This window comes from Protomyctophum parallelum (assembly GCF_964188405.1).
Source record: "Protomyctophum parallelum genome assembly, chromosome: 12".
In the NCBI taxonomy this organism is placed as follows: Eukaryota; Metazoa; Chordata; class Actinopteri; order Myctophiformes; family Myctophidae; genus Protomyctophum; species Protomyctophum parallelum.
In genome coordinates this window covers 13,314,707-13,341,206 of record NC_139712.1, presented here as the reverse complement: position 1 = coordinate 13,341,206, position 26,500 = coordinate 13,314,707, and the positions used below count along the sequence as shown (strand labels likewise).

General features: G+C 44.8%; 1 protein-coding gene across 1 annotated transcript in view; it reads right to left on the bottom strand.

Annotated features, from left to right (window-relative positions):
* Positions 1-26,500, bottom strand: part of mynn (myoneurin) — a 43,706-nt gene that overhangs the window by 11,110 nt on the left and 6,096 nt on the right. Inside the window, exons 4-8 of the mRNA XM_083777641.1 lie at positions 26,277-26,443; positions 14,253-14,408; positions 693-807; positions 366-466; positions 155-227 (exon numbers count right to left, since the gene is read on the bottom strand). Of these exons, the coding sequence (XP_083633767.1) occupies positions 155-227; positions 366-466; positions 693-807; positions 14,253-14,408; positions 26,277-26,443 (612 nt within the window). The remainder of the gene's footprint in view (positions 1-154; positions 228-365; positions 467-692; positions 808-14,252; positions 14,409-26,276; positions 26,444-26,500) is intronic.

Sequence of the window (26,500 nt, the reverse complement as noted above, 5' to 3'; positions counted from 1 at the left end):
ATTGTTGTCGCACAAATAAAATCACTTTGCATCGCATCGCGGTGCAAAGTGATTTTATCTGCTGCTATCTCATTCTCCAGTAATCTTTTTAAACAGGAACATTTTTCAACATGAAAGTGATTATAGTTTATAATGTGACAGACAAAAATAGTACCTGCGGGGTCTTCCTCCTCCACTAGCCCCTCCTCTTCCTCCACGGCCCGGACGCTCCTGACCCACGACGAGCCCCTCCCCCTCCCCCGTCTCCCCCTCCCTCTCCTCCCCTCTCCCGCCTTCCCCTCCCCCTCCCCCTCCCCCCACTCCGGGTCTTCTGTTTTCTCCCCCGACTCCCCCTCCTCCCCTTCCCCTCCTCCTCCTCCTCCCACTCCTCCCTCCTCGCCTTCATCCGCCTCCTCCGTTTCCTCTTCGTCGGAACGGTTCACCTCCAAGCCTCCTCCTCCTCCTCTTCCTCTCCCTCTCCCTCTGCCTGTGTGACATAAAATACATATAAACACATTTAAACAGCATTATGCTTCTAAAGGCCTCTCTGGGCCGTTTCTCTTCTAGTTATTATTATTATTATTATTATTATTATTATGTAAATAAAGTGAATAATAATTACCTCGTCCTCTGCCTCTGCCTCTCTGGGCCGTTTCTCTTCTAGTTATTATTATTATTATTATTATTATGTAAATAAAGTGAATAATAATTACCTCGTCCTCTGCCTCTGCCTCTCTTGGCCGTTTCTCCGCTGCTCTGACGCGCTCGCTTGGAGGCGGGGCTCCGTGCCGAGGGGGAGGAGTCACGCTCTACTTCGCCATCATCTTCCTGTGAGCAGCAGATGACCATATATAGACTTATATAACCTCTTCCTGTGAGCAGCAGATGACCATATATAGACTTATATAACCTCTTCATGTGAGCAGCAGATGACCATATATAGACTTATATAACATCTTCCTGTGAGCAGCAGATGACCATATATAGTAATATAAACTCTTCCTGTGACTAGTAGGGATGCACCATCCTAACCAGATGCATCTGGTTAGGATGCCTCTAGGATGCCTCTCTCCCTAGAGGTGTCCTCGGGGCACTTTTGCACAACAAAAAAGTGAAGCTTTTTGTCATATGCTTCACACACTGTTTCACACACTTATCAATGGTGGAATAATTATAACGAATTGACTTGAGTAGAAGTTCCAAAAATGTATGAAATCCCAAACTTGAGAAATTGTGAAAAGAATATTGCAGCTGCAACAATACTGCAGATGAATGCAGGCCTACAATAGAACTACTGTTAGGATGAGGGTGCTCAATGATCAACGTTATCCTCATAACAGCTCAAGTCATTAGTTACTGCGAGAGTCTAGCAAACACCAACTCGGGATTCCTGGATCTCTGCCCTCCACAATTTTAATTTTTGATTGTTTACTTTATTTAGAAAAGCAATGTACAGTAACTTTTCACATCCCTTATACAAAACAAACACAATCGATTCTCATATTTTCCCCATGTCCTGTGTCCCTCTTAAGTTCTACCAGTATTAAAAAGACAAGACTTGTCATCACTATCATTTTCCATAATAATTTGGTCATGTTTTTACAGTATTTGGGTCCATCTGCTTGCGTGTTGCCTATATGGGTTTCTTCATAGACTGACACAGCAAATATTTTGGAATGTGAAAAGATGAGAAGAACCTTGTGAAGTCTAGTAGCTATTTAGCTAGCTGGAGTCACCTAGCTTTATAAGCTCCATTTAGTGTAACAGATCCTGTCCAGTAGCCTAATAGCAAACCAGAATGGAGTGTGATGTACAAACATTGGATCCAAATATTTGTATCATCTGTGGTAAACATTTAGAAAAAGTAAAGATCCATAATGTCACAAACCCCAAAGCAGATGCAATGGTGCTCAACAGAGAGAAGATGATGATGAAAACCCTGGCTCCAAATACAAATACTTTCCTTCAAATTAAAGATATCTTATCATGTATCAATGATCATGTATCAATGATACATGATAAGATATCTTTAATTTGATCTTTAATCATGTTGCTGAGCAAACTACACCAGTCAGAACAAGTTGCAAATGTTGAGAGTGAGAGTATGCCTGCACCCGTCTCATCAAGAAGACTGAATAAGGTTGATAATAGTAACAGAGACAATGAGGAAGGTTGATGAAGTTGTATCGTCTCTTGTATTATATAAACATCATAAAAGCTACCTCAAACCTCCAAAGGAAATAAAGCTACCTCAAACCTCTAAAGGAAATAAAGACAAAACAAATAATCAGAACAGCAGACCAAATGCACCTATTTTAATTTAATTAAATGAAAGTGATGACACTAAACGTAGGTTACGTAGGTAACCACGGTTATGTGAGCGATTGGATCACTCCAATATATGATAGTTCCGTCCGCAGGCGGAGCGTCGAGCGGACTTACCGATGATCCCGTGCTAAGACACGGGAAAATGACGTGTGAGTGAGGCACCGCCTCCCGAGGGTACTTTGCCCGCACACGTAATTTCCCCTACCTCGTACCCTTTCCGAGGCGCGATAGATCTCCGCGACTATAATTGGAGTGATCCAATCGCTCACATAACCGTGGTTACCTACGTAACCTACGTTATGTAGCGCTATATTGGATCACTCCAATATATGATAGTACACTACCAGATCAGTCGGAGACCTATCAATGAGAACCAGAGCCAGGCCGTCCCCGTGGAAGCGGCCAGCCCCAGCTCAATCACAGAGAGCCTCCTGTCTCCGAAGGAGCAGAGGCAATCCCTAAAACGGCTTGTTCCAACCGGTTCTCGGGGACCACATTGACGCGGTAGAACCTGGTGAAGGTACTAGGCGACGTCCAGCTGGCTGAGGCACAGATGTCCGAAAGGGGGACACCCTTAAGCTGCGCCCAAGAAGTAGCCATGCCCCGAACCGAGTGTGCCACCACCGCGGGTGGCAGAACCTGCCCCGCCGAGTGGTAAGCACAGGCAATTGTATCAACAAGCCAATGTGAGAGTCTTTGCTTTGAGAGCCCTTGGCCCAAGACTCTATCACCATAGCATACGAAGAGCTGATCAGTCAGTCTGACCGCCTTCGTTCGCACAACGTAGGCGTCCAAAGCCCTCACCGGGCAGAGGACGTGAGGAGCGTCATCCGAGCCCTCCCCACTCAAGGGAGAGACATAGGCAGACAGGTGAAGAGGCCGATTCACATGTCCCACGGACAGAACCTTCGGCAGAAAGGAAGAATTGGGTCGCAAAGTAACACTCGCTTTACCAGGACCCATCTGGAGACACTCTGCGCTCATCGAGAGCGCGTGGAGCTCCCCCACCCTCTTTGCAGAGGTGACTGCCAAGAGAAACGCAGTTTTCCATGAAAGGTGCTGAAGAGAGGCAGTATCCAGGGGCTCGAAGGGAGGTTTCTCGAGTGCTGAGAGCACCAAGCCAAGGTCCCAAGTGGGGACCTGAGGAGCCTTCACTGGGCGGAGGCGCCTTACCCCTTTCAAAAAGCGTGACAGCAATGGATGCTTACCCAGCTGTCCGTCAAAGCCATCAGAATGGCATGCAGAGATAGCGGCCACATACACCTTTAAAGTGTTGGCCGCCCTGCCCTCGTCCAGAAGTGACTGCAGAAAGTGTAGCACAATCTGAACGTCACAGTGTTCCGGGTCAGCACTACAGGACGTGCACCAAGTGCGGAACCGGCGCCAGCAAACCTGGTATGTTGCAACAGTAGACGGGGCTCTGGAACTCTGCAACGTATGTAGAACTCCCTCTGGGAGACCTAGACCCGACCACCTGCGCCTCTCAGGGGCCAAGCCCATAGCTGGAGGTGATCGGGGCGGGAGTGCCACAGGGCTCCCTGAGCCTGCGAGAGCAGGTCGGGCCTCTGAGGCAACTGCCATGGTGTCCCCGCGACCAGAGACAGTAGCACCCTGAACCAAGGGCGTCTCGGCCAGCGCGGGGCTATCAGCAGCAACCGATGTCCCCCCATCTCGACTCTGTCCAGCGTAGCCTGGATCAGTGGAAATGGAGGGAAGGCATAGAGCCGCGTCAGCGGCCAGTCGTGAGCCAAGGCATCCAGGCCAAGAGGCCCTGGAGGATTTGCCAGTGAGAACCAACTGGGGCAGTGAGCGGTTTCCTGGGAGGCAAACAGGTCCACCTGTGCACTCCCAAACCTGTTCCACAGTTGCTGCACGACCTGAGGGTGGAGACGCCAGTCCCCCTCTCTCGGTCCGTCTCTGGACAGCATGTCCGCTGCAGAGTTCTGGACCCCCGGGACATACGTGGCCCGAAGAGATGGGAAGTGAGCCTGAGCCCAAACTAAGAGCTCCCGCGTCAACTCGTGGAGACGGCGGGACCTCAACCCACCTTGATGGTTGATGTAGGCTACAACCGAGGTGTTGTCTGACCGCACCAACACATGCCGGCCTTCCAGATGCTGAAGAAAATGCCGAAGAGCCAGGCACACAGCTCTGAGCTCCAGCACATTGATATGTTGGACAGACCATGGCGGACTCCAGCGGCCGCTGGCCGCCATGCCCCTGTAAACAGCACCCCAACCTTCCAGAGAGGCATCGGTGCACACCAGTTCCCTGCGTGTCATCCTGCTGAGCGCCTTCCCTGACTCCAAGAAGGAGCGGGCACGCCACAGAGTGAGTGCGAGCACACAGGACTTCGTCACCAAGAGACGACGATGTCTGTGTCGCCGCCGATGCAGCTTGTGGGCGTTGAACCAACGCTGCAGCGGTCTGAGATGAAGGAGACCTAAGGGGACCAGCGACGAGGCCGCTGTTAGCAGGCCCAGCAGGCGTTGGCAGTCCCCGACGGACACTGTCCGTCCCAGGCGGAACCGGTGGAGAAAGGAGAGAATCGTCTCGACTCTCTTGGCGGGCAGACTCGCCCTCATGAGAGACGAGTTTATAGCCATCCCCACGAAGACCACGTCTTGTGAAGGGGACAAACGGCTCTTCTTCTCGTTCAGTACCAACCCTAGCTCCTGGATGTGTTTTAACAGGAGGCTGGTGTCCCTGGCTGCGTGCTCCATGGACGGAGCACAGAGGAGCCAGTCGTCGAGATAATTCAACACCTGAATGCCCATGGAGGAGAGGGGCTCCAGAACCGCGTCCATGCATTTTGTGAAGGTGCGTGGTGCAAGAGAAAGCCCGAAGGGAAGTACCTGATATTCGTAGGACTCTCCTTCGAAGGCGAACCGGAGGTATTTCCAGTGGCTTGGATGGATGGGCACTTGGAAATACGCGTCCTTCAAATCCAGGGTGGTGAACCACAGTCCCTCGGACATGGCCTGCAACACCCGGGCTGGGGACAGCATCTTGAACGTCAGGTACTTCAGGCGGCAGTTGAGGCTGCGCAGATCCAGAATGGGACGGTAGCCCCCGTCCTTCTTTGGAATGATGAAGTACCTGGAGTAGAACCCATCGAGCCGTTCTGAAGGCTCTAACTTCCTGATCGCTCTCTTGGCGACAGGGCTCCAGACTAACTTTTTTCACCACCGTCCCGGAACCGTCCCAAAACACAATTTGAACCGTCCCAAAGTGAACGTATACCGTCCCCCCCCCCAAAAAAGAGGAAAACAAATAAAAGACACCAAGTAATGGTTGTATACCATTGGCAAAGACAAAATAACTTAATGTGACCTGTGTGGATGATGCACTGGCACCACTGAGATGAAAAGGACACTTTCACATATTCTGGATAGAGACAGTTTGCTCAATGGTACATGTAGCGGTCCCCGCTGAAAGAAAGAAGGTCAAGACTTTACTGATGGTATTTAATTTATTGGAATCCATAAACCAACGTGAGAAACGCAAGACAGGATATTTGTTTTATCCAAAATGTAATAGTACAGGCAGACTCTTCACATACTAGAGCATGTCTGAAATAAATCTGAAATCGACATGCAAATATGAAATAATGTACATATATCTACATGTAATGTTAGAGTCCACAGAAGTGAACCATTCAAGCCTGTTTTCTCAACATTACTCTATAAGGTATAAGCCATATCTCCAAAACTGGTGGGTCAAACTGAACAGGCAATATGTCAATTTGAAGCTACTGTATGATTCCCTACTTTCAGGTGACATGAAAAGAACAAAAAACATTAAATGACTTGAAACGTCTTGAAATAGCCTCTTTTAACCATTTTTAAATGTACTCCATGAAACAGGCTGTTGCTCTTGGCCTCAGTCTGACAGCTTCTACATGTAGAGCAGTACATGAGTTGAGCTGCCTCGTCAAAGGCAATGAATGGATATGATTTCTTCCACTCTGGAAGAAATCTTCTCTTCCGTTTGGCAGCTTCATAATTCTTCTGTAGATAGAGGAAAATACACTTGATTTAGTCAAAATGCTCCCAGGTGAAACGTTTTCACACACATTATACTCGTTTTTAAGCATGGAACATATTTAGTATATTTAAAATAACGCTGTATGTGAATCATTTTAAATGATACAATTTAAGATTGCACTGTGCAGTGGTTGGCGTAGCGAGGATCATTATATCTACGTTCCGCCATTGTCTCTCAAGGACCTGTCACGTCTCAAATTGACAGTGACTCGTCAAACATCATGTTTACATTTACTCAACTGACCTAGTACGTAACTATTAAATCGATTGTGATTTTAATACTCGGGAGCATGCATGGATTACATTTTTGTTTTGTTTGGCACATGCGATATATGCGAAACGCCCGAGGCGAAGATAACCTTCTGCGCCCGGGGAAGGGAGGATTCTTGGGGGAAAAACTACAGGTGCAGTCGGTGTGTGGTGGAGCCGTGGGGGTGTGTGAGGGGGCGTGCGAGTCTCTGGCAAGCAGAACAATCATTTACAACGAACTATATTATTAACAACTCTGGATTATTTTACCTTAGAATTTGAAGCAGCTCTCGTGTCAGTCTCTGGCTGTTCTCCGTCGTTTGCTTTTTCTCTCACTGGACTTCTCCTCTTCAAAAAACGCTCCATTGTTCCACTCCACTGATCATTGCGGTAGAAGGTACTAGAAGCGCGCCAGTGATACTGGCAACATATATTGAGCAGCATTCTGTAAACAATTTCGCGGGGTTCTCTCTGAAGTAGTAGTTTGTTGTGATACTTCTGCCTGTTAGTGTTGCAGCGTGCCGGTGCACGGAATGTTGCGCCGACATTTATGCAGAGTGGTGTCTTCATGCTGCAAATAGTTGCGCACGATATGTGCATTTTCAATGCAAAACACCTTTACGTCCCGAAAACGTCCCGGTAAAGAATAATTACCGTCCCAAATACATATTTTAACGTCCCCGGGACGTCGGGACGCCGCTAATCTCGAGCCCTGCTTGGCGATGAGCGCGGTGATCTCCAGTCAGAGAACCACCCGCTTCGCAGGATCGGACACAGTAGTCTCTCGAATGCCCCTGTAGGGCGGTGGCCGACAACGGAATTGGAGTTTGTACCCTCTTAGGACTGTGTCCAACACCCAAGGGGACTCCACACGCTCCTCCCAGATCGCCCTTTGGGCCTGGGAGAAGCGGCCGATGCCGACCACGCAGCAGTCAGGTAGACTGCTGGAGGCCTGGGTTCTTCCCTGAGGATCGGCCTCGCCCAGGAGAGGGGCCTCCACCCCCTCTGTTCTGGCGACGCCGTCCCCCTCGTCCCCGGTTACCCTGCCACTGCCCCTTGGGCTGGGCTTGGTACCGGTGGGCCTGGGCTTGGGGTTGGCGAGGAGCAGGACCAAGGCGTTGCTGCAAGCTGGCTGAGAGTCCTCGGCGTGCCTGCGACCATGACCTCTTGGGTGCAGGCCTTGCACGTGGCTGAGTGGTCTCTCGAAACTTAACCAAGGTCTCCCTGTCCCTGCGTAAGTTCTCCGCTTTGCGAAGTATGTCGTCCACCCCTGTGCCAAAGGTAATGCCTGGTGTTAGGGGGAGGCTACAGAAAGCCTTCTGTACGTGAGGCTCTAGGCCTGACAGGGACAACCAGAGCTGACGGCGCGATTCCACCACCGAGGCCACTGCCTGGCCGTTGGCTCGCACTAATTCGGACTGCAGAAGACCCAGAAGCCTGGATACTTCCATTGCCTTGTCCGTCCAACCCTGTTCGGACCCTTGGAGCTTGGGGACCAAGTGCCCCAAGTAGGAGCCCAGCAGCATGGCTGCATTATTAAGGCGGGCCATGACAGCAAGGACATTAAAGGTCTTGTTCAGGAGCTGTTCACTGGTCTTCTCCAGGCCAGGCTTCAGCTGAGGGCCCTTGCCTCCAATGATCTCAGCATCAGTGAGGAAAGTGGCCGCCACAACATTATCCATAGCAGGATATGCATCAATCCCCATGGCATCCTGGTTGGCCATGCGGGTCCATGGAGCGGTCTCTCTAGAGGAGCGAAACCGAGCCTGTAGCCCGGACTTCCCCATTCTGGACCAGCTTTCGCTGAACGCCGCAGCAAACTGTGGACACATGGGGATCTGTGCCTTGACGTCATCTGGATCTGCCCACTCAAGGCCCAGAGTACTCGCCACTCTTTCCAAGAGAAAGCGCATAGACTCCGTAGTTGTGAATGGCTCCTCTGAGCCAGCAACTGAAGGTTCGTCGTAAACTGAAGCGCTCTCAAGGAGATCTGGGTCGTCTGGGGCGAAGACGGTCATGACGTTGTCATCGTCATCGAACTCCAGAGCGTCCACCTCTCGGCGCAGGCACTGAGCTCTACGCTCGAGTGTATCCAGCTCCACCCTAGGGTGTTTGGCAGCCGGAGGGCCCCTAGCAGGGAGATCCCCACCTTCGGCGGGGTCTCGCCCGCCCACCCCCACAGCCTGTGCCACAGGTGCAGAGCGGCTCTCCCGCACCGTTCCAGACGGGGGGAGATCACCGGTATCGGGGGGGGGGGTCTTGCTGTTCGACCATATTCTCCATGGCCTCTAGCCGGGCCGCCCGGAGTCTATCTCCCAGTAGGTCGCAGGCTTGACATCGCATAGGGTCTGCAACCGCTGCGCGTGCATGCCCTAGACCCAGACAACGGAAGCAGGCACGGTGGCCGTCCCCGACGGGCATCGGCCCCTTACATGAGGTACAGTGGAAGGTCATGCCGCCACAATGTAACCCTTAAATCACGCACTGTATATTAGCCCTAGGCTTACACGCGTGACCAGACAGAAAATATTAAATATACAGTTACTGCGTAACGTATGAAATATATATATCTAAGCCGTATCACCCACCGTACATTGGCCCTTGGCTCGTACGGGTGAAGGCAGAGAAAGAGTTAAGTGTACAGATGAACAGTTACTATTGAACTCACAAATGCATAACACTTTGTCACACACCGTACATTGGCCCTTGGCTCGTACGGGTGACGGCAGAGAAAGAGTTAAGTGTACAGATGAACAGTTACTATTGAACTTACAAATGTATAACACTTTGTCACACACCGTACATTGGCCCTTGGCTCGTACGGGTGACGGCAGAGAAAGAGTTGTACAGATGAACAGTTACTATTGAACTTACAAATGTATAACACTTTGTCACACACCGTACATTGGCCCTTGGCTCGTACGGGTGACTCTTTTCTTCTCTCTTTCTTCTTTCTCCTATTCTTTCCTCTCTTCTTAGGACAGAGTTATTATATACCCAGTTACCCGTGTAACGTATATAATATACAGTATAACTATCACACGCCGTATACAGGCCCTTGGCTCATACGGGTGATAGAATACAGACGACAGTCAACTGTGCAACGTATAAGTATACAAGGCTGTATCACACAGTATATTGGCCCTTGGCTCATACTGGTGACAGCACAGAAAACATTATATACGCAGACACCTGCGTGCGTATAGAATATACAATGCAGACTATATCACACACCGTATACAGGCCCACGGCTCATACGGGTGACACGACAGAAGTTATTATATGCCCAGTTCAGTTACCTGTGCAACGTATATAATATACAATATACGCTATATCACACAACGTATATTGGCCCTTGGCTCATACTGGTGACAGCACAGAAACTATTATATACGCAGACACCTGCGTGCGTATAGAATATACAATGCCGACTATATCACACACCGTATACAGGCCCACGGCTCATACGGGTGACAGCACAGCTTTAAAGAGCTAATTAGATATACTGCTATGTCAACACAATATCTGTATAATATAGTCACTTGTTTGCAAGGTATTATACTATAAAGAACCTTATCACACACCGTTCAGTAGCCCTTGGCTTTATACGGGTGATAGGACAGAAATCAATATTACTTAACTTACTTGTGTAACATAAATTATAATAATAATGTACCAGTTTTAAATGCGCACCGTGTGGCAGCCCTCGGCTTACACGGGCGATTGTAATATATACACTTGTGTAATATAATATAATGGAAAACCCTGAGACACACCGTTATTAGCCTTTGGCTTTATACGGAGGGACAACGCAGGGCAAAATAACAGGTACAGTGCTTGTGCAACTGACTCAATGTCATGTTAGTACTCCAGCCAACTGAGTAAAATCAGCTTTGTGCTTGGTGTACTGCGCAAGCTGAACGGTCGATTTAATACTCGCCTATTCTGTTGGATTTAAACCACCACAGCTGGAGAGCGAGTTAAAGTACTAAGACGGGGAAGTGGAGAACGCGTGGCGTTTCCTTCTTTCCCTGGGAGACGGCTAGCTGCCCAGGGGGTTAGCGAGACGCGCTCCGCAGCCGTCTAGGGAAGGCGTTCGTTCCCGAAGTGAGCCGTGAGGGACCGGCAAGCAGACAGACCGTCAGTTACAAGCGAAAGACAGCTAGTCAACAGGGCAACCTCTTGACGCCGTAGCACGAGCGACCGGCTCGTGCCACCGTAGCACGGTGGTGTTTTTAGCTTTAGCTTCAACACACTGATACAAAGAAGGCAACTCAGAGAGGAGCCAACTGGCTGCTCAAAGGGAGTTATACCTACTTACGGTAGTACTTAACTATAGTCCTTACCAACCGACGTCGCCGAGGAAAGAAAAGAGGTAGGGGAAATGACGTGTGCGGGCAAAGTACCCTCGGGAGGCGGTGCCTCACTCACACGTCATTTTCCCGTGTCTTAGCACGGGATCATCGGTAAGTCCGCTCGACGCTCCGCCTGCGGACGGAACTATCATATATTGGAGTGATCCAATATAGCGCTACATAACTAAGCGTTATGATGACATCCTGAAGACACATGGTCCATGATTTTCTTCATCAATATATCTGAAGCTCTACAGCTCTGTTTTTTCTTGGACGTGCAGCTTCTATCGGTGCATATTCCATGGGCACACTTTCAGAGCATACCACATCAGACCTTTCAGCTCAATCTACAATTCAAATTGTAACGTATGAGATTTTCCTTCAGTTTCCAGGATCTGTATTTAGACCATCATCACATCTTCCTCAGAGCTCAGAGTCTTCAGTATGTCATTATAACTCCCAGTCAGAGGTTATATACTGTATCGTATGATATTTATCTTCATACGATAAGGTTACGAGAGCATAGTGTTGGTATATGGAGTCAGGGTTTTATGAACATCATCATCATGTTGAGCAACATTTAGTGTTGAAGGTCTTCTACTGCGGAAGTTTTGACATTATGGACCGTGTGTCACTTTCATTTTTCTATTTGTATTTGGATGTTTTTTAAACCATGTTGTAATAGCAACCGCACGTCACATTTACTATGAAAACATAGATGTCCTGTCAGTCAGTTAGTCACCTTGTGACATCACGTGACATCATCAGGGATGGAGATCCCTCATCGATATTAAGCCCATATATAGGAATGCCCTGATGACATCACGTGACATCATCAGTGATGGAGATCCCTCATCAATATTAAGCCCATATATAGGAATGCCCTGATTGATGACATCCCTAATGTCATCAATATTGGCCAGCAACTCTACATCTGACCTCAAACGCTTAGATCTCCATAAATGGAGCTGACCTGTTGAGCTGACATTCCATATTGTATGTTGATCTGACCTCATTAAAGGAGAATTCATTACTAAAAGGCTTTCTTACCTTTCTTTGTAGTTCCCCATCAAAGAGGTCCAGGTGTTATTTTGTGCAAAAGATCCTTATTGGCTATTTACCCTACCATAAGCCCTAAATGAATTGCATTGAATTGAATGGGATGTATGGGGTGTTGTGCTAATTCGCTTATTTCCATCGCTCAAAATTATAATTTTTTTGTATATATCCTCTCTTCATAATGTAAATAATAACCCAAGCGGCACACTTTACTACTTATTTAGATGGAAATAAGCGAATTAGCACAACACCCCATACATCCCATTCAATTCAATGCAATTCATTTAGGGCTTATGGTAGGGGAAATAGCCAATAAGGAGCTTTTGCACAAAATAACACCTGGACCTCTTTGATGGGGACGTAACAACTACAAAGAAAGGTAAGAAAGCCTTTTAGTATGGAATTCTCCTTTAATCCCTGTATACTCAAGACACGCTCGATATATGGCCAGTACAGAATTAATTCCATATGTTGATCTGACTCCCGGTGTCAAAGCGCCAGCAGTCTGCCGTCACCCAGGCCGATGCGTGCACATGACCTTGCCTTTTTCCCGGCCTCAGGTCTACAGTGTCAGGGTTCTACTATTGTCAATGGCTACTGGACATGCTCTGTTAGTATGTTACACTAAATGGAACTTAAAGCTAGGTCAGATAGCTACTTGATTTGCCATCATTCCAATCTTTTCATATTCCAAAATATTTGCAATGATTTACCTGTCTGTTTATGAAGAAAGCCATAGGCAATACAATGCAGATGTGGTGGAGCTAAATACAACTTTACCTTAAAGCAAACATGTTAAATGATTATATCAACTCTACATGAATGAATGACTTGCTGGTATGAGGATAACATTGAGCATGGAGCTTGGTTTCCCTCATCCAGGTGTGCTAAATAATAGTTAGGTAGTTCTATTGTAGGGCTGCATTTATCTCTGTAGCCTACTATTGTTTAAGCTGCATATATACTTTCACAATTTCTCATTTGTGACATTTCATATATTTTAGGGACTTCTACTCAAGTGAATTTGTTATAATTTCCCCACCTTGACATAAGTGAAGTCAAAATAAACCTAATCTGTTTGATACTGTAGATTTCATTTAGGACTGCTTTATTTCCTCCCATTTGGGAAACCATATACGTTTAGTGCCATAACTCCATGAGTATTCAAGCTACAGTTAATAATAATAATAGAACTTATTCAAGCTACAGTTAATAATAATAATAGAACTTATTCAAGCTACAGTTAATAATAATAATAGAACTTATTCAAGCTATAGTTACACAATTGGTATTGCTCGATTAAGCAGAACCACACCTTCCATTCAAGCCCTCATATGTGTTTCTGACAATCCATGTCAGAGTCACTACAAAGTAAAGAAGACACTCTACATAGATTTACATTTCCGCCTATTGTAGGTATGTGTTTAAATGTCTATATCTCATATTTACATTCACATATTGACATTATTCTTTTTTTTAGAATGTAGAGGGATGTCCTGGCTTCAAGTATGCCAAGTTGTAAACCTCTCAGAGCTTCCATTGTGACTCTACATGAGTTTATATGCCTTAATCCCCAGACGGACAGGCTGTATTATTAGTTTGGGGTGTATAACTTTAAATATCAATTTCACCACTTTTGCAGTAAAATATTTTTATATAAGAATCCATTTCATGTCTGGGAGACCTTAGAGATGAGGAAAAAACTATGTTGTGTTTGGTCCTACCTCCGGTAGGGGTATCTCGAAAACTAAAGCACTTTTTGACTGTTCGTCACAGGACTAACTGGGAGGAGACCCCGGGCAGACCAAGGACCAGATGATTATATCTCCACTGGGAGGAGACCCCGGGCAGACCAAGGACCAGATGGGTTATATCTCCACTGGTAGGAGACCCCGGGCAGACCAAGGACCAGATGGATTATATCTCCACTGGGAGGAGACCCCCGGGGCAGACCAAGGACCAGATGATTATATCTCCACTGGGAGGAGACCCCGGGGCAGACCAAGGACCAGATGGATTATATCTCCACTGGGAGGAGACCCCGGGGCAGACCAAGGACCAGTTGGAGGAAACACATCGACTCACTGGCCTTGGAACACCTCGGGATCCCCCATGGAGGAAGTCACTACTGTTGCTCTGGAGAGGGAAGTCTGGAGCTCTCTGGTGGAGCTGTTGCCCCCGCGACCCGACTACGGATAAGCGGTTGAAGACGGACGGACGGACGGTGCGTCCCTACCTGTGAGGCTCCGCCCTCTGCCTCTGGGAGCTCTTCCGATATCGCCACACCTCTTCCTCTTCCTCTTCCTCGTCCTCGTCCTCGGCCCCTCCCCCTCCCTCTGCGAGGGGACCCGGTCTGGGGGGGTGGGAGGGCCCGCTCGCCGCGGCCCGGGACCTTGAAGGGGTGGAAGAAGATCTTGAATCGTGAAGAGCTGAAGAGCTTACAGTAGGTTTTAATAATTATTACAGTAGGTTTGAATAATTATTAATTATTACAGTAGGTTTGAATAATTATTAATTATTACAGTAGGTTTTAATAACCAGTGATCCCACACAGGGGTAAGGGGTCGACACTATGCCAGTCTAACCAGTGATCCCACACAGGGGTAAGGGGGTTGACACTATGCCAGTCTAACCAGTGATCCCACACAGGGGTAAGGGGGTTGACACTATGCCAGTCTAACCAGTGATCCCACACAGGGGTAAGGGGTCGACACTATGCCAGTCTAACCAGTGATCTGACACAGGGGTAAGGGGTCGACACTATGCCAGTCTAACCAGTGATCCCACACAGGGGTAAGGGGTTGACACTATGCCAGTCTAACCAGTGATCCCACACAGGGGTAAGGGGTCGACACTATGCCAGTCTAACCAGCGATCCCACACAGGGGTAAGGGGTCGACACTATGCCAGTCTAACCAGCGATCCCACACAGGGGTAAGGGGTTGACACTATGCCAGTCTAACCAGTGATCCCACACAGGGGTAAGGGGTCGACACTATGCCAGTCTAACCAGCGATCCCACACAGGGGTAAGGGGTCGACACTATGCCAGTCTAACCAGCGATCCCACACAGGGGTAAGGGGTCGACACTATGCCAGTCTAACCAGTGATCTGACACAGGGGTAAGGGGTCGACACTATGCCAGTCTAACCAGTGATCCCACACAGGGGTAAGGGGTTGACACTATGCCAGTCTAACCAGTGATCCCACACAGGGGTAAGGGGTCGACACTATGCCAGTCTAACCAGCGATCCCACACAGGGGTAAGGGGTCGACACTATGCCAGTCTAACCAGCGATCCCACACAGGGGTAAGGGGTCGACACTATGCCAGTCTAACCAGCGATCCCACACAGGGGTAAGGGGTCGACACTATGCCAGTCTAACCAGCGATCCCACACAGGGGTAAGGGGTCGACACTATGCCAGTCTAACCAGCGATCCCACACAGGGGTAAGGGGTCGACACTATGCCAGTCTAACCAGCGATCCCACACAGGGGTAAGGGGTCGACACTATGGCAGGTAAATAGAATGTTGGGACTGCAAGTCTGCTATAAACAATACAAGATAAAATAAGTAATAAAATTATAAATATTATTCTCTGGTATCGGTATTCGGTATCGGCTAACACAGAAATTGTGGTATCGGGAAAAAAGTGTATGGGGACATCCCTAGTTATAAAATTATGTAATAATGTTTCTTGGTCTCATTTTATTTTCTTTATACATGCTTCCACTTGGTGTTTTAATCAGTCATTTTAATGATGTGTCTTACCACTGTTATGCTGTTGTCACCCAGCTGTATTTTGCTTTTAAACCCTCTGAACATAGCAAATTGTCTATTTAAAAAGATTGTCTGTCTTCCATTAAAGACTGGATGGCAGAACGTTTTCTCCAATTAAACCCGGACAAAACTGAAGTCCTTCTCATAGGCCCAGATACTATATGTAATGACATAAAGCAGTCCCTGGGTCCTTCATCAGCACACTTCACAAAGGTTTCAAAAAACCTAGGGGAGTGTTATTTGACCAGCAAATTAATTTCGAGCCACATATTAAAAAAAGTGGTTCAAACCCGTTTCTTTCAGCTAAGAAACATTTCCGAAATCACGTCGCTTTTAATTAACCCCTCGAGATCTGGAATAACTCATGCATGCTTTTATTTCTTCCCGGCTGGACTATTGCAACTCCTTATTCACTACCCTCAGTCGCTCTTCAGTACATGGCCTCCAGTTGGTGCAGAATACTAGCCTGGCTCCAGCCCCTGAAATGCTAGCCACATTAAAAATTTATGTTCAGGCGATTTAGGGTCTGGTGACGCTCCCGAAGGAGGTCTCAGACTCGGTTGGAAATCCAACCGACGAATAAGCGTCGTTTCAACTCGATGACGTCAAACAACAGTGCCGTCCATACACAAACAAACATGGCTGCCCCCACTGCGGTGACTCACGGCCATATCAATCTGGCTATTAAATCGACGTATGATAAATAGTTTCTTTGAAGACACGAGAGGTTTTATAAACATCATCATCCGACATATTTTACCGCTTTTGTTTACATGCTAGTAGCGCTCGTTGGCTGTGTTTGTTTGGTTAGCAAACGGGTTAGCCATAGCCTCATGATTGACAACAACGTCATCTTCTTTCCTACTATTCTGATTGGTTGGTATGAACCAATCACCGAAGACTGCCTCTTTGGCAACGCCCATCCCAGAAACGGCTGTAGTAGGGAGGGCGCTCAGACTGAATAATGGAGTGAAACGAAATGAACATTCAGGCTGAGTGTCAGGCTAGCAGAATAAAGCTGCCAGACTTTTAACGAACACTTTTAGAAGGTCTCGTATCACCCAGCTGTGCTTGTTGCTTTACACTGGCTTCCAATTGACTGCAGAATTGTTTTTAAACATTTTATTAATCACTTTTAAAGCTCTCCATGGGCTGTCTCCTATGTACATAACTGAACTATTATTCCCCAAAGCAAAAGGTCTTCAGGCAAAGACCTGCTCAAAGTTCCTAATACGAGACTGAGAACAAAAGGCGATAGAGCTTTTTCAGTTGTCGCCCCTACCCTATGGAATGAATTACCCCTTTCCCTAAGGAGGGCAGAATGAATTACCCCTTTCCCTAAAGGAGGGCAGAATGAATTACCCCTTTCCCTAAAGGAGGGCAGAATGAATTACCCCTTTCCCTAAGGAGGGCAGAATGAACTACCCCTTTCCCTAAGGAGGGCAGAATTAATTACCCCTTTCCCTAAGGAGGGCAGAATGAATTACCCCTTTCCCTAAGGAGGGCAGAATGAATTACCCCTTTCCCTAAAGGAGGGCAGAATGAATTACCCCTTTCCCTAAGGAGGGCAGAATGAATTACCCCTTTCCCTAAGGAGGGCAGAATTAATTACCCCTTTCCCTAAGGAGGGCAGAATGAATTACCCCTTTCCCTAAGGAGGGCAGAATGAATTACCCCTTTCCCTAAGGAGGGCAGAATTAATTACCCCTTTCCCTAAGGAGGACAGAATGAATTACCCCTTTCCCTAAGGAGGGCAGAATGAATTACCCCTTTCCCTAAAGGAGGGCAGAATTAATTACCCCTTTCCCTAAGGAGGACAGAATTAATTACCCCTTTCCCTAAGGAGGGCAGAATGAATTACCCCTTTCCCTAAGGAGGGCAGAATTAATTACCCCTTTCCCTAAGGAGGACAGAATGAATTACCCCTTTCCCTAAGGAGGGCAGAATGAATTACCCCTTTCCCTAAAGGAGGGCAGAATTAATTACCCCTTTCCCTAAGGAGGACAGAATTAATTACCCCTTTCCCTAAGGAGGGCAGAATTAATTACCCCTTTCCCTAAGGAGGGCAGAATGAATTACCCCTTTCCCTAAGGAGGGCAGAATGAATTACCCCTTTCCCTAAGGAGGGCAGAATGAACTACCCCTTTCCTTAAGGAGGGCAGAATGAATTACCCCTTTCCTTAAGGAGGGCAGAATGAATTACCCCTTTCCCTCAGGAGGGCAGAATTAATTACCCCTTTCCCTCAGGAGGGCAGAATGAATTACCCCTTTCCCTAAGGAGGGCAGAATGAATTACCCCTTTCCCTAAGGAGGGCAGAATTAATTACCCCTTTCCCTCAGGAGGGCAGAATTAATTACCCCTTTCCCTCAGGAGGGCAGAATTAATTACCCCTTTCCCTCAGGAGGGCAGAATTAATTACCCCTTTCCCTCAGGAGGGCAGAATTAATTACCCCTTTCCCTAAGGAGGGCAGAATTAATTACCCCTTTCCCTAAGGAGGGCAGAATCTGTCCATACGTTCAAAAAGCTGCTAAAAAACACATTTGTTTCAAAGGCACTTTTGTCTGTAATATTGTCTATATGGTAAAGCATGTTTATATATATTTTCTTCTTTTGTATTATTACTCTGTCATTGTGTTGTCGTTTTATTGATGATCTATGTGTTGCTCTTGTTTTATTTCTTTTTATTTATCGTACAGCACCTTTTGTTTTGAAAGGCGCTTTATAAATACAATTTACCTTACCTTTACCTAATGTTATACTGCTGTTATTTTAGTATAAAATAACAGTATAATATTCCTGACATGTAGTGGAGTAGAAGTACTGGAAATTGGAAATACTTGAGTAAAGTACAAATAACTCAAAATGTTACTAAAGAACTCCAGTAAATGTTACTTTGGTTCCCAGCCGCTGGTACTAGAACCTCTGGTGGTAATTGAGCCCCCTCTGGTGGACACACAGAGGTACTGACACACAGAGGAGGCTCAGCTGACCAAAAAAGCAATTGGTTGAAACAGGCTCTCCAGCCATGCTGAAATGAGCACGACAGCACAGCTAGACGTTAGTAGAAGATTCGAGAACGGATTAATCACGTTATAAATATCATCAGTTCAGCTGATTAGTGATTAGACTGAGTTTTGTCAGAGCAGCAGAATTATTGAATTAGGAATGGATTTTAATATCAGTTATTATGGAGGTACTTGAAGAGACACATCAGTTTAAAAGGTTGTATTTTAACATCAGTTATTATAGGAATGGAACACAAAGGGCAGGTCTACGCTGCTGTATTTTAACATCAGTTATTATAGGAATGGAACATAAAGGTCAGGTCTACGCTGCTGTATTTTAACATCAGTTATTATAGGAATGGAACACAAAGGGCAGGTCTACGCTGCTGTATTTTGACATCAGTTATTATAGGAATGGAACACAAAGGGCAGGTCTACGCTGCTGTATTTTAACATCAGTTATTATAGGAATGGAACACAAAGGGCCGGTCTACGCTGCTGTATTTTAACATCAGTCATTATTGATTCTGAATTGAATTTTAATTCACACATTAATCATGTTACCAAGATAGCCTTTTTTCACCTTAGAAATATTGCACGAATCAGAGCCTATTTGTCTTTGGACGATGCAAAAACGCTAATCCACACCTTTGTTTTTTCTCGGCTTGATTACTGCAATGCACTTTTTTCTGGACTGCCTAAGAAAACAACTGACAGATTACAACTTGTCCAAAATGCAGCAGCCAGAGTTTTAACTAGAACTAAGATGAGAGAACATATTACTCCAGTTTTGGCTTCACTGCACTGGCTTCCGGTTGTTTTTAGGATTGATTTTAAAATTATTTTACTTGTGTATAAAGCTCTCAATGGTCTCGCACCTTCCTACCTACATGACTGCCTGCCTAAATATGTCCCAAACCGCCCCCCTAAGGTCTTCCACTGCTGGCCTGCTCGCTTTGCCTAAAAAAATGGCAACTAAAAAATACGGGGAAGCAGCTTTTTGCTTCTACGGGCCGACGGCATGGAACAAGCTCCCACTGTACCTTCGTCAGGCAGCCTCTGTAGACATTTTTAAAGCACAGCTCAAGACCCACTTCTACAACATTGCTTTTAATTGATCTTTTATTTTTTTGTTATTCATGTCCTCACTGTATTGCATTACTGCTTGTTTTTTAATGTCTTTGCCTTGCTTTTTTTTCTTTTCTCCATTGCTCTGTAAAGCACTTTGAGCTGCATGAAAGGTGCTATACAAATAAAGTTTTATTATTAGTATTATTATAGGAATGGGACACAAAGGGCAGGTCTACGCTGCTGTATTTTAACATCAGTTATTATAGGAATGGGACACAAAGGGAAGGTCTACGCTGCTGTATTTTAACATCAGTTATTATAGGAATGGGACACAAAGGGAAGGTCTACGCTGCTGTATTTTAACATCAGTTATTATAGGAATGGGACACAAAGGGAAGGTCTACGCTGCTGTATTTTAACATCAGTTATTATAGGAATGGGACACAAAGGGAAGGTCTACGCTGCTGTATTTTAACATCAGTTATTACAGGAATGGAACAAAAAGGACAGGTCTACGCTGCTGTATTTTAACATCAGTTATTATAGGAATGGAACACAAAGGACAGGTCTACGCTGCTGTATTTTAACATCAGTTATTATAGGAATGGAACACAAAGGACAGGTCTACGCTGCTGTATTTTAACATCAGTTATTATAGGAATGGGACACAAAGGGAAGGTCTACGCTGCTGTATTTTAACATCAGTTATTACAGGAATGGAACAAAAAGGACAGGTCTACGCTGCTGTATTTTAACATCAGTTATTATAGGAATGGAACACAAAGGACAGGTCTACGCTGCTGTATTTTAACATCAGTTATTATAGGAATGGAACACAAAGGACAGGTCTACGCTGCTGTATTTTAACATCAGTTATTATAGGAATGGAACACAAAGGGCAGGTCTACGCTGCTGTATTTTAACATCAGTCATTATTGATTCTGAATTTAATTTTAATTCACACATTAATCATGTTACCAAGATTGCCTTTTTTCACCTTAGAAATATTGCACAAATCAGAGCCTATTTGTCTTTGGACGATGCAAAAACGCTAATCCACGCCTTTGTTTTTTCTCGGCTTGATTACTGCAATGCACTTTTTTTCTGGACTGCCTAAGAAAACAACTGACAGATTACAACTTGTCCAAAATGCAGCAGCCAGAGTTTTAACTAGAACTAAGATGAGAGAACATATTACTCCAGTTTTGGCTTCACTGCACTGGCTTCCGGTTGTTTTTAGGATTGATTTTAAAATTATTTTACTTGTGTATAAAGCTCTCAATGGTCTCGCACCTTCCTACCTTCATGACTGCCTGCCTAAATATGTCCCAAACCGCCCCCTAAGGTCTTCCACTGCTGGCCTGCTCGCTTTGCCTAAAAAAATGGCAACTAAAAAATACGGGGAAGCAGCTTTTTGCTTCTACGGGCCATCGGCATGGAACAAACTCCCACTGTACCTTCGACAGGCAGCCTCTGTAGACATTTTTAAAGCACAGCTCAAGACCCACTTCTACAACATTGCTTTTAATTGATCTTTTATTTTTTGTTAATCATGTCCTCACTGTATTGCATTACTGCTTGTTTTTTAATGTCTTTACCTTGCTTTTCTTTTTTTTCTCCATTGCTCTGTAAAGCACTTTGAGCTGCATTTCATGTCATGAAAGGTGCTATACAAACAAAGTTTTATTATTAGTATTATTATAGGAATGGGACACAAAGGGCAGGTCTACGCTGCTGTATTTTAACATCAGTTATTATAGGAATGGAACACAAAGGGAAGGTCTACGCTGCTGTATTTTAACATCAGTTATTATAGGAATGGAACACAAAGGGAAGGTCTACACTGCTGTATTTTAACATCAGTTATTATAGGAATGGAACACAAAGGTCAGGTCTACACGGCTGTATTTTAACATCAGTAATTATAGGAATGGAACACAAATGGCAGGTCTACGCTGCTGTATTTTAACATCAGTTATTATAATAGGAATAGAACACAAAGGGCAGGTCTACGCTGCTGTATTTTAACATCAGTCATTATTGATTCTGAATTGAATTTTAATTCACACATTAATCATGTTACCAAGATTGCCTTTTTTCACCTTAGAAATATTGCACGAATCAGAGCCTATTTGTCTTTGGACGATGCAAAAACGCTAATCCACGCCTTTGTTTTTCCTCGGCTTGATTACTGCAATGCACTTTTTTCTGGACTGCCTAAGAAAACAACTGACAGATTACAACTTGTCCAAAATGCAGCAGCCAGAGTTTTAACTAGAACTAAGATGAGAGAACATATTACTCCAGTTTTGGCTTCACTGCACTGGCTTCCGGTTGTTTTTAGGATTGATTTTAAAATGATTTTACTTGTGTATAAAGCTCTCAATGGTCTCGCACCTTCCTACCTACATGACTGCCTGCCTAAATATGTCCCAAACCGCCCCCTAAGGTCTTCCACTGCTGGCCTGCTCGCTTTGCCTAAAAAAATGGCAACTCAAAAATACGGGGAAGCAGCTTTTTGCTTCTACGGGCCGACGGCATGGAACAAGCTCCCACTGTACCTTCGTCAGGCAGCCTCTGTAGACATTTTTAAAGCACAGCTCAAGACCCACTTCTACAACATTGCTTTTAATTGATCTTTTATTTTTTTGTTATTCATGTCCTCACTGTATTGCATTACTGCTTGTTTTTTAATGTCTTTGCCTTGCTTTTTTTTCTTTTCTCCATTGCTCTGTAAAGCACTTTGAGCTGCATGAAAGGTGCTATACAAATAAAGTTTTATTATTAGTATTATTATAGGAATGGGACACAAAGGGCAGGTCTACGCTGCTGTATTTTAACATCAGTTATTATAGGAATGGGACACAAAGGGAAGGTCTACGCTGCTGTATTTTAACATCAGTTATTATAGGAATGGGACACAAAGGGAAGGTCTACGCTGCTGTATTTTAACATCAGTTATTATAGGAATGGGACACAAAGGGAAGGTCTACGCTGCTGTATTTTAACATCAGTTATTATAGGAATGGGACACAAAGGGAAGGTCTACGCTGCTGTATTTTAACATCAGTTATTACAGGAATGGAACAAAAAGGACAGGTCTACGCTGCTGTATTTTAACATCAGTTATTATAGGAATGGAACACAAAGGACAGGTCTACGCTGCTGTATTTTAACATCAGTTATTATAGGAATGGAACACAAAGGACAGGTCTACGCTGCTGTATTTTAACATCAGTTATTATAGGAATGGGACACAAAGGGAAGGTCTACGCTGCTGTATTTTAACATCAGTTATTACAGGAATGGAACAAAAAGGACAGGTCTACGCTGCTGTATTTTAACATCAGTTATTATAGGAATGGAACACAAAGGACAGGTCTACGCTGCTGTATTTTAACATCAGTTATTATAGGAATGGAACACAAAGGACAGGTCTACGCTGCTGTATTTTTTTATTTTTTTTTTTAAGATATTTTTTTGCGGCTTACGCCTTTTATTGATTTTTGAAGGGACAGACAGTAGGCTGACAGGAAACGGGAGAGAGATGGGGGGATGACATGCGGTAAAGGCCGTGTCGGGTCCGGGAGTCGAACCCGCGGCACACCGCGACTGGATCACCAGTCCGGTGCCCAGACCGTTACGCTACGGCCTGGGCCTACGCTGCTGTATTTTAACATCAGTTATTATAGGAATGGAACACAAAGGGCAGGTCTACGCTGCTGTATTTTAACATCAGTCATTATTGATTCTGAATTTAATTTTAATTCACACATTAATCATGTTACCAAGATTGCCTTTTTTCACCTTAGAAATATTGCACAAATCAGAGCCTATTTGTCTTTGGACGATGCAAAAACGCTAATCCACGCCTTTGTTTTTTCTCGGCTTGATTACTGCAATGCACTTTTTTTCTGGACTGCCTAAGAAAACAACTGACAGATTACAACTTGTCCAAAATGCAGCAGCCAGAGTTTTAACTAGAACTAAGATGAGAGAACATATTACTCCAGTTTTGGCTTCACTGCACTGGCTTCCGGTTGTTTTTAGGATTGATTTTAAAATTATTTTACTTGTGTATAAAGCTCTCAATGGTCTCGCACCTTCCTACCTTCATGACTGCCTGCCTAAATATGTCCCAAACCGCCCCCTAAGGTCTTCCACTGCTGGCCTGCTCGCTTTGCCTAAAAAAATGGCAACTAAAAAATACGGGGAAGCAGCTTTTTGCTTTTACGGGCCATCGGCATGGAACAAACTCCCACTGTACCTTCGACAGGCAGCCTCTGTAGACATTTTTAAAGCACAGCTCAAGACCCACTTCTACAACATTGCTTTTAATTGATCTTTTATTTTTTGTTAATCATGTCCTCACTGTATTGCATTACTGCTTGTTTTTTAATGTCTTTACCTTGCTTTTCTTTTTTTTCTCCATTGCTCTGTAAAGCACTTTGAGCTGCATTTCATGTCATGAAAGGTGCTATACAAACAAAGTTTTATTATTAGTATTATTATAGGAATGGAACACAAAGGGAAGGTCTACGCTGCTGTATTTTAACATCAGTTATTATAGGAATGGAACACAAAGGGAAGGTCTACACTGCTGTATTTTAACATCAGTTATTATAGGAATGGAACACAAAGGGAAGGTCTACACGGCTGTATTTTAACATCAGTAATTATAGGAATGGAACACAAAGGGCAGGTCTACGCTGCTGTATTTTAACATCAGTTATTATAATAGGAATAGAACACAAAGGGCAGGTCTACGCTGCTGTATTTTAACATCAGTCATTATTGATTCTGAATTGAATTTTAATTCACACATTAATCATGTTACCAAGATTGCCTTTTTTCACCTTAGAAATATTGCACGAATCAGAGCCTATTTGTCTTTGGACGATGCAAAAACGCTAATCCACGCCTTTGTTTTTCCTCGGCTTGATTACTGCAATGCACTTTTTTCTGGACTGCCTAAGAAAACAACTGACAGATTACAACTTGTCCAAAATGCAGCAGCCAGAGTTTTAACTAGAACTAAGATGAGAGAACATATTACTCCAGTTTTGGCTTCACTGCACTGGCTTCCGGTTGTTTTTAGGATTGATTTTAAAATGATTTTACTTGTGTATAAAGCTCTCAATGGTCTCGCACCTTCCTACCTACATGACTGCCTGCCTAAATATGTCCCAAACCGCCCCCTAAGGTCTTCCACTGCTGGCCTGCTCGCTTTGCCTAAAAAATGGCAACTAAAAAATACGGGGAAGCAGCTTTTTGCTTCTACGGGCCGACGGCATGGAACAAGCTCCCACTGTACCTTCGTCAGGCAGCCTCTGTATACATTTTTAAAGCACAGCTCAAGACCCACTTCTACAACATTGCTTTTAATTGATCTTTTATTTTTTGTTATTCATGTCCTCACTGTATTGTATTACTGCTTGTTTTTTAATGTCTTTGCCTTGATTTTCTTTTTTTTCTCCATTGCTCTGTAAAGCACTTTGAGCTGCATTTCATGTCATGAAAGATGCTATACAAATAAAGTTTTATTATTAGTATTATTATAGGAATGGAACACAAAGGGCAGGTCTACGCTGCTGTATTTTAACATCAGTTATTATAGGAATGGAACACAAAGGGCAGGTCTACGCTGCTGTATTTTAACATCAGTTATTATAGGAATGGAACACAAAGGGCAGGTCTACGCTGCTGTATTTTAACATCAGTTATTATAGGAATGGAACACAAAGGGCAGGTCTACGCTGCTGTATTTTAACATCAGTTATTATAGGAATGGAACACAAAGGGCAGGTCTACGCTGCTGTATTTTAACATCAGTTATTATAGGAATGGAACCCAAAGGGCAGGTCTACGCTGCTGTATTTTAACATCAGTTATTATAGGAATGGAACACAAAAGGCAGGTCTACGCTGCTGCATTTTAACATCAGTTATTATGGAGGAACTCGGAGAGACACATATTACTTCAGTATAAATGGTTGAATTTTAACAGATATTACGTCAGTTTAAAAGGTTGTATTTTAACACCTATTACTTCAGAATAAAAGGTTGTATTTAACAGATATTACTTCAGTTTAAAAGGTTGTATTTTAACAGATATTACGTCAGTTTAAAAGGTTGTATTTTAACACCTATTACTTCAGAATAAAAGGTTGTATTTAACAGATATTACTTCAGTATAAAAGGTTGAATTTTAACAGATATTACGTCAGTATAAAAGGTTGTATTTTAACAGATATTACGTCAGTATAAAAGGTTGTATTTTAACAGATATTACGTCAGTATAAAAGGTTGTATTTTAACAGATATTACGTCAGTATAAAAGGTTGTATTTTAACACATTACTTCAGTATAAAAGGTTGTATTTTAACACATATTTCTGGTACCTTGGGCTTGCGGCCTCTCTTCCTGCCCCCCCCTCTCCCCACGGTGGGGGCGGGGGGTGGTGAAGGGTTGTAGTCTTCGTCGCTCACCAGACCCACGTCTTCCTCCTCCTCGTCTTCCTCCTCGAACCCCGCGGGGGGCGTGTCCTGGGCGTCGCCAGACCCCGCCCCTAGGGAGGGGACAGAATGATCGCGATAGTCAAAAAGCTATTTAGACGTGAGGACCC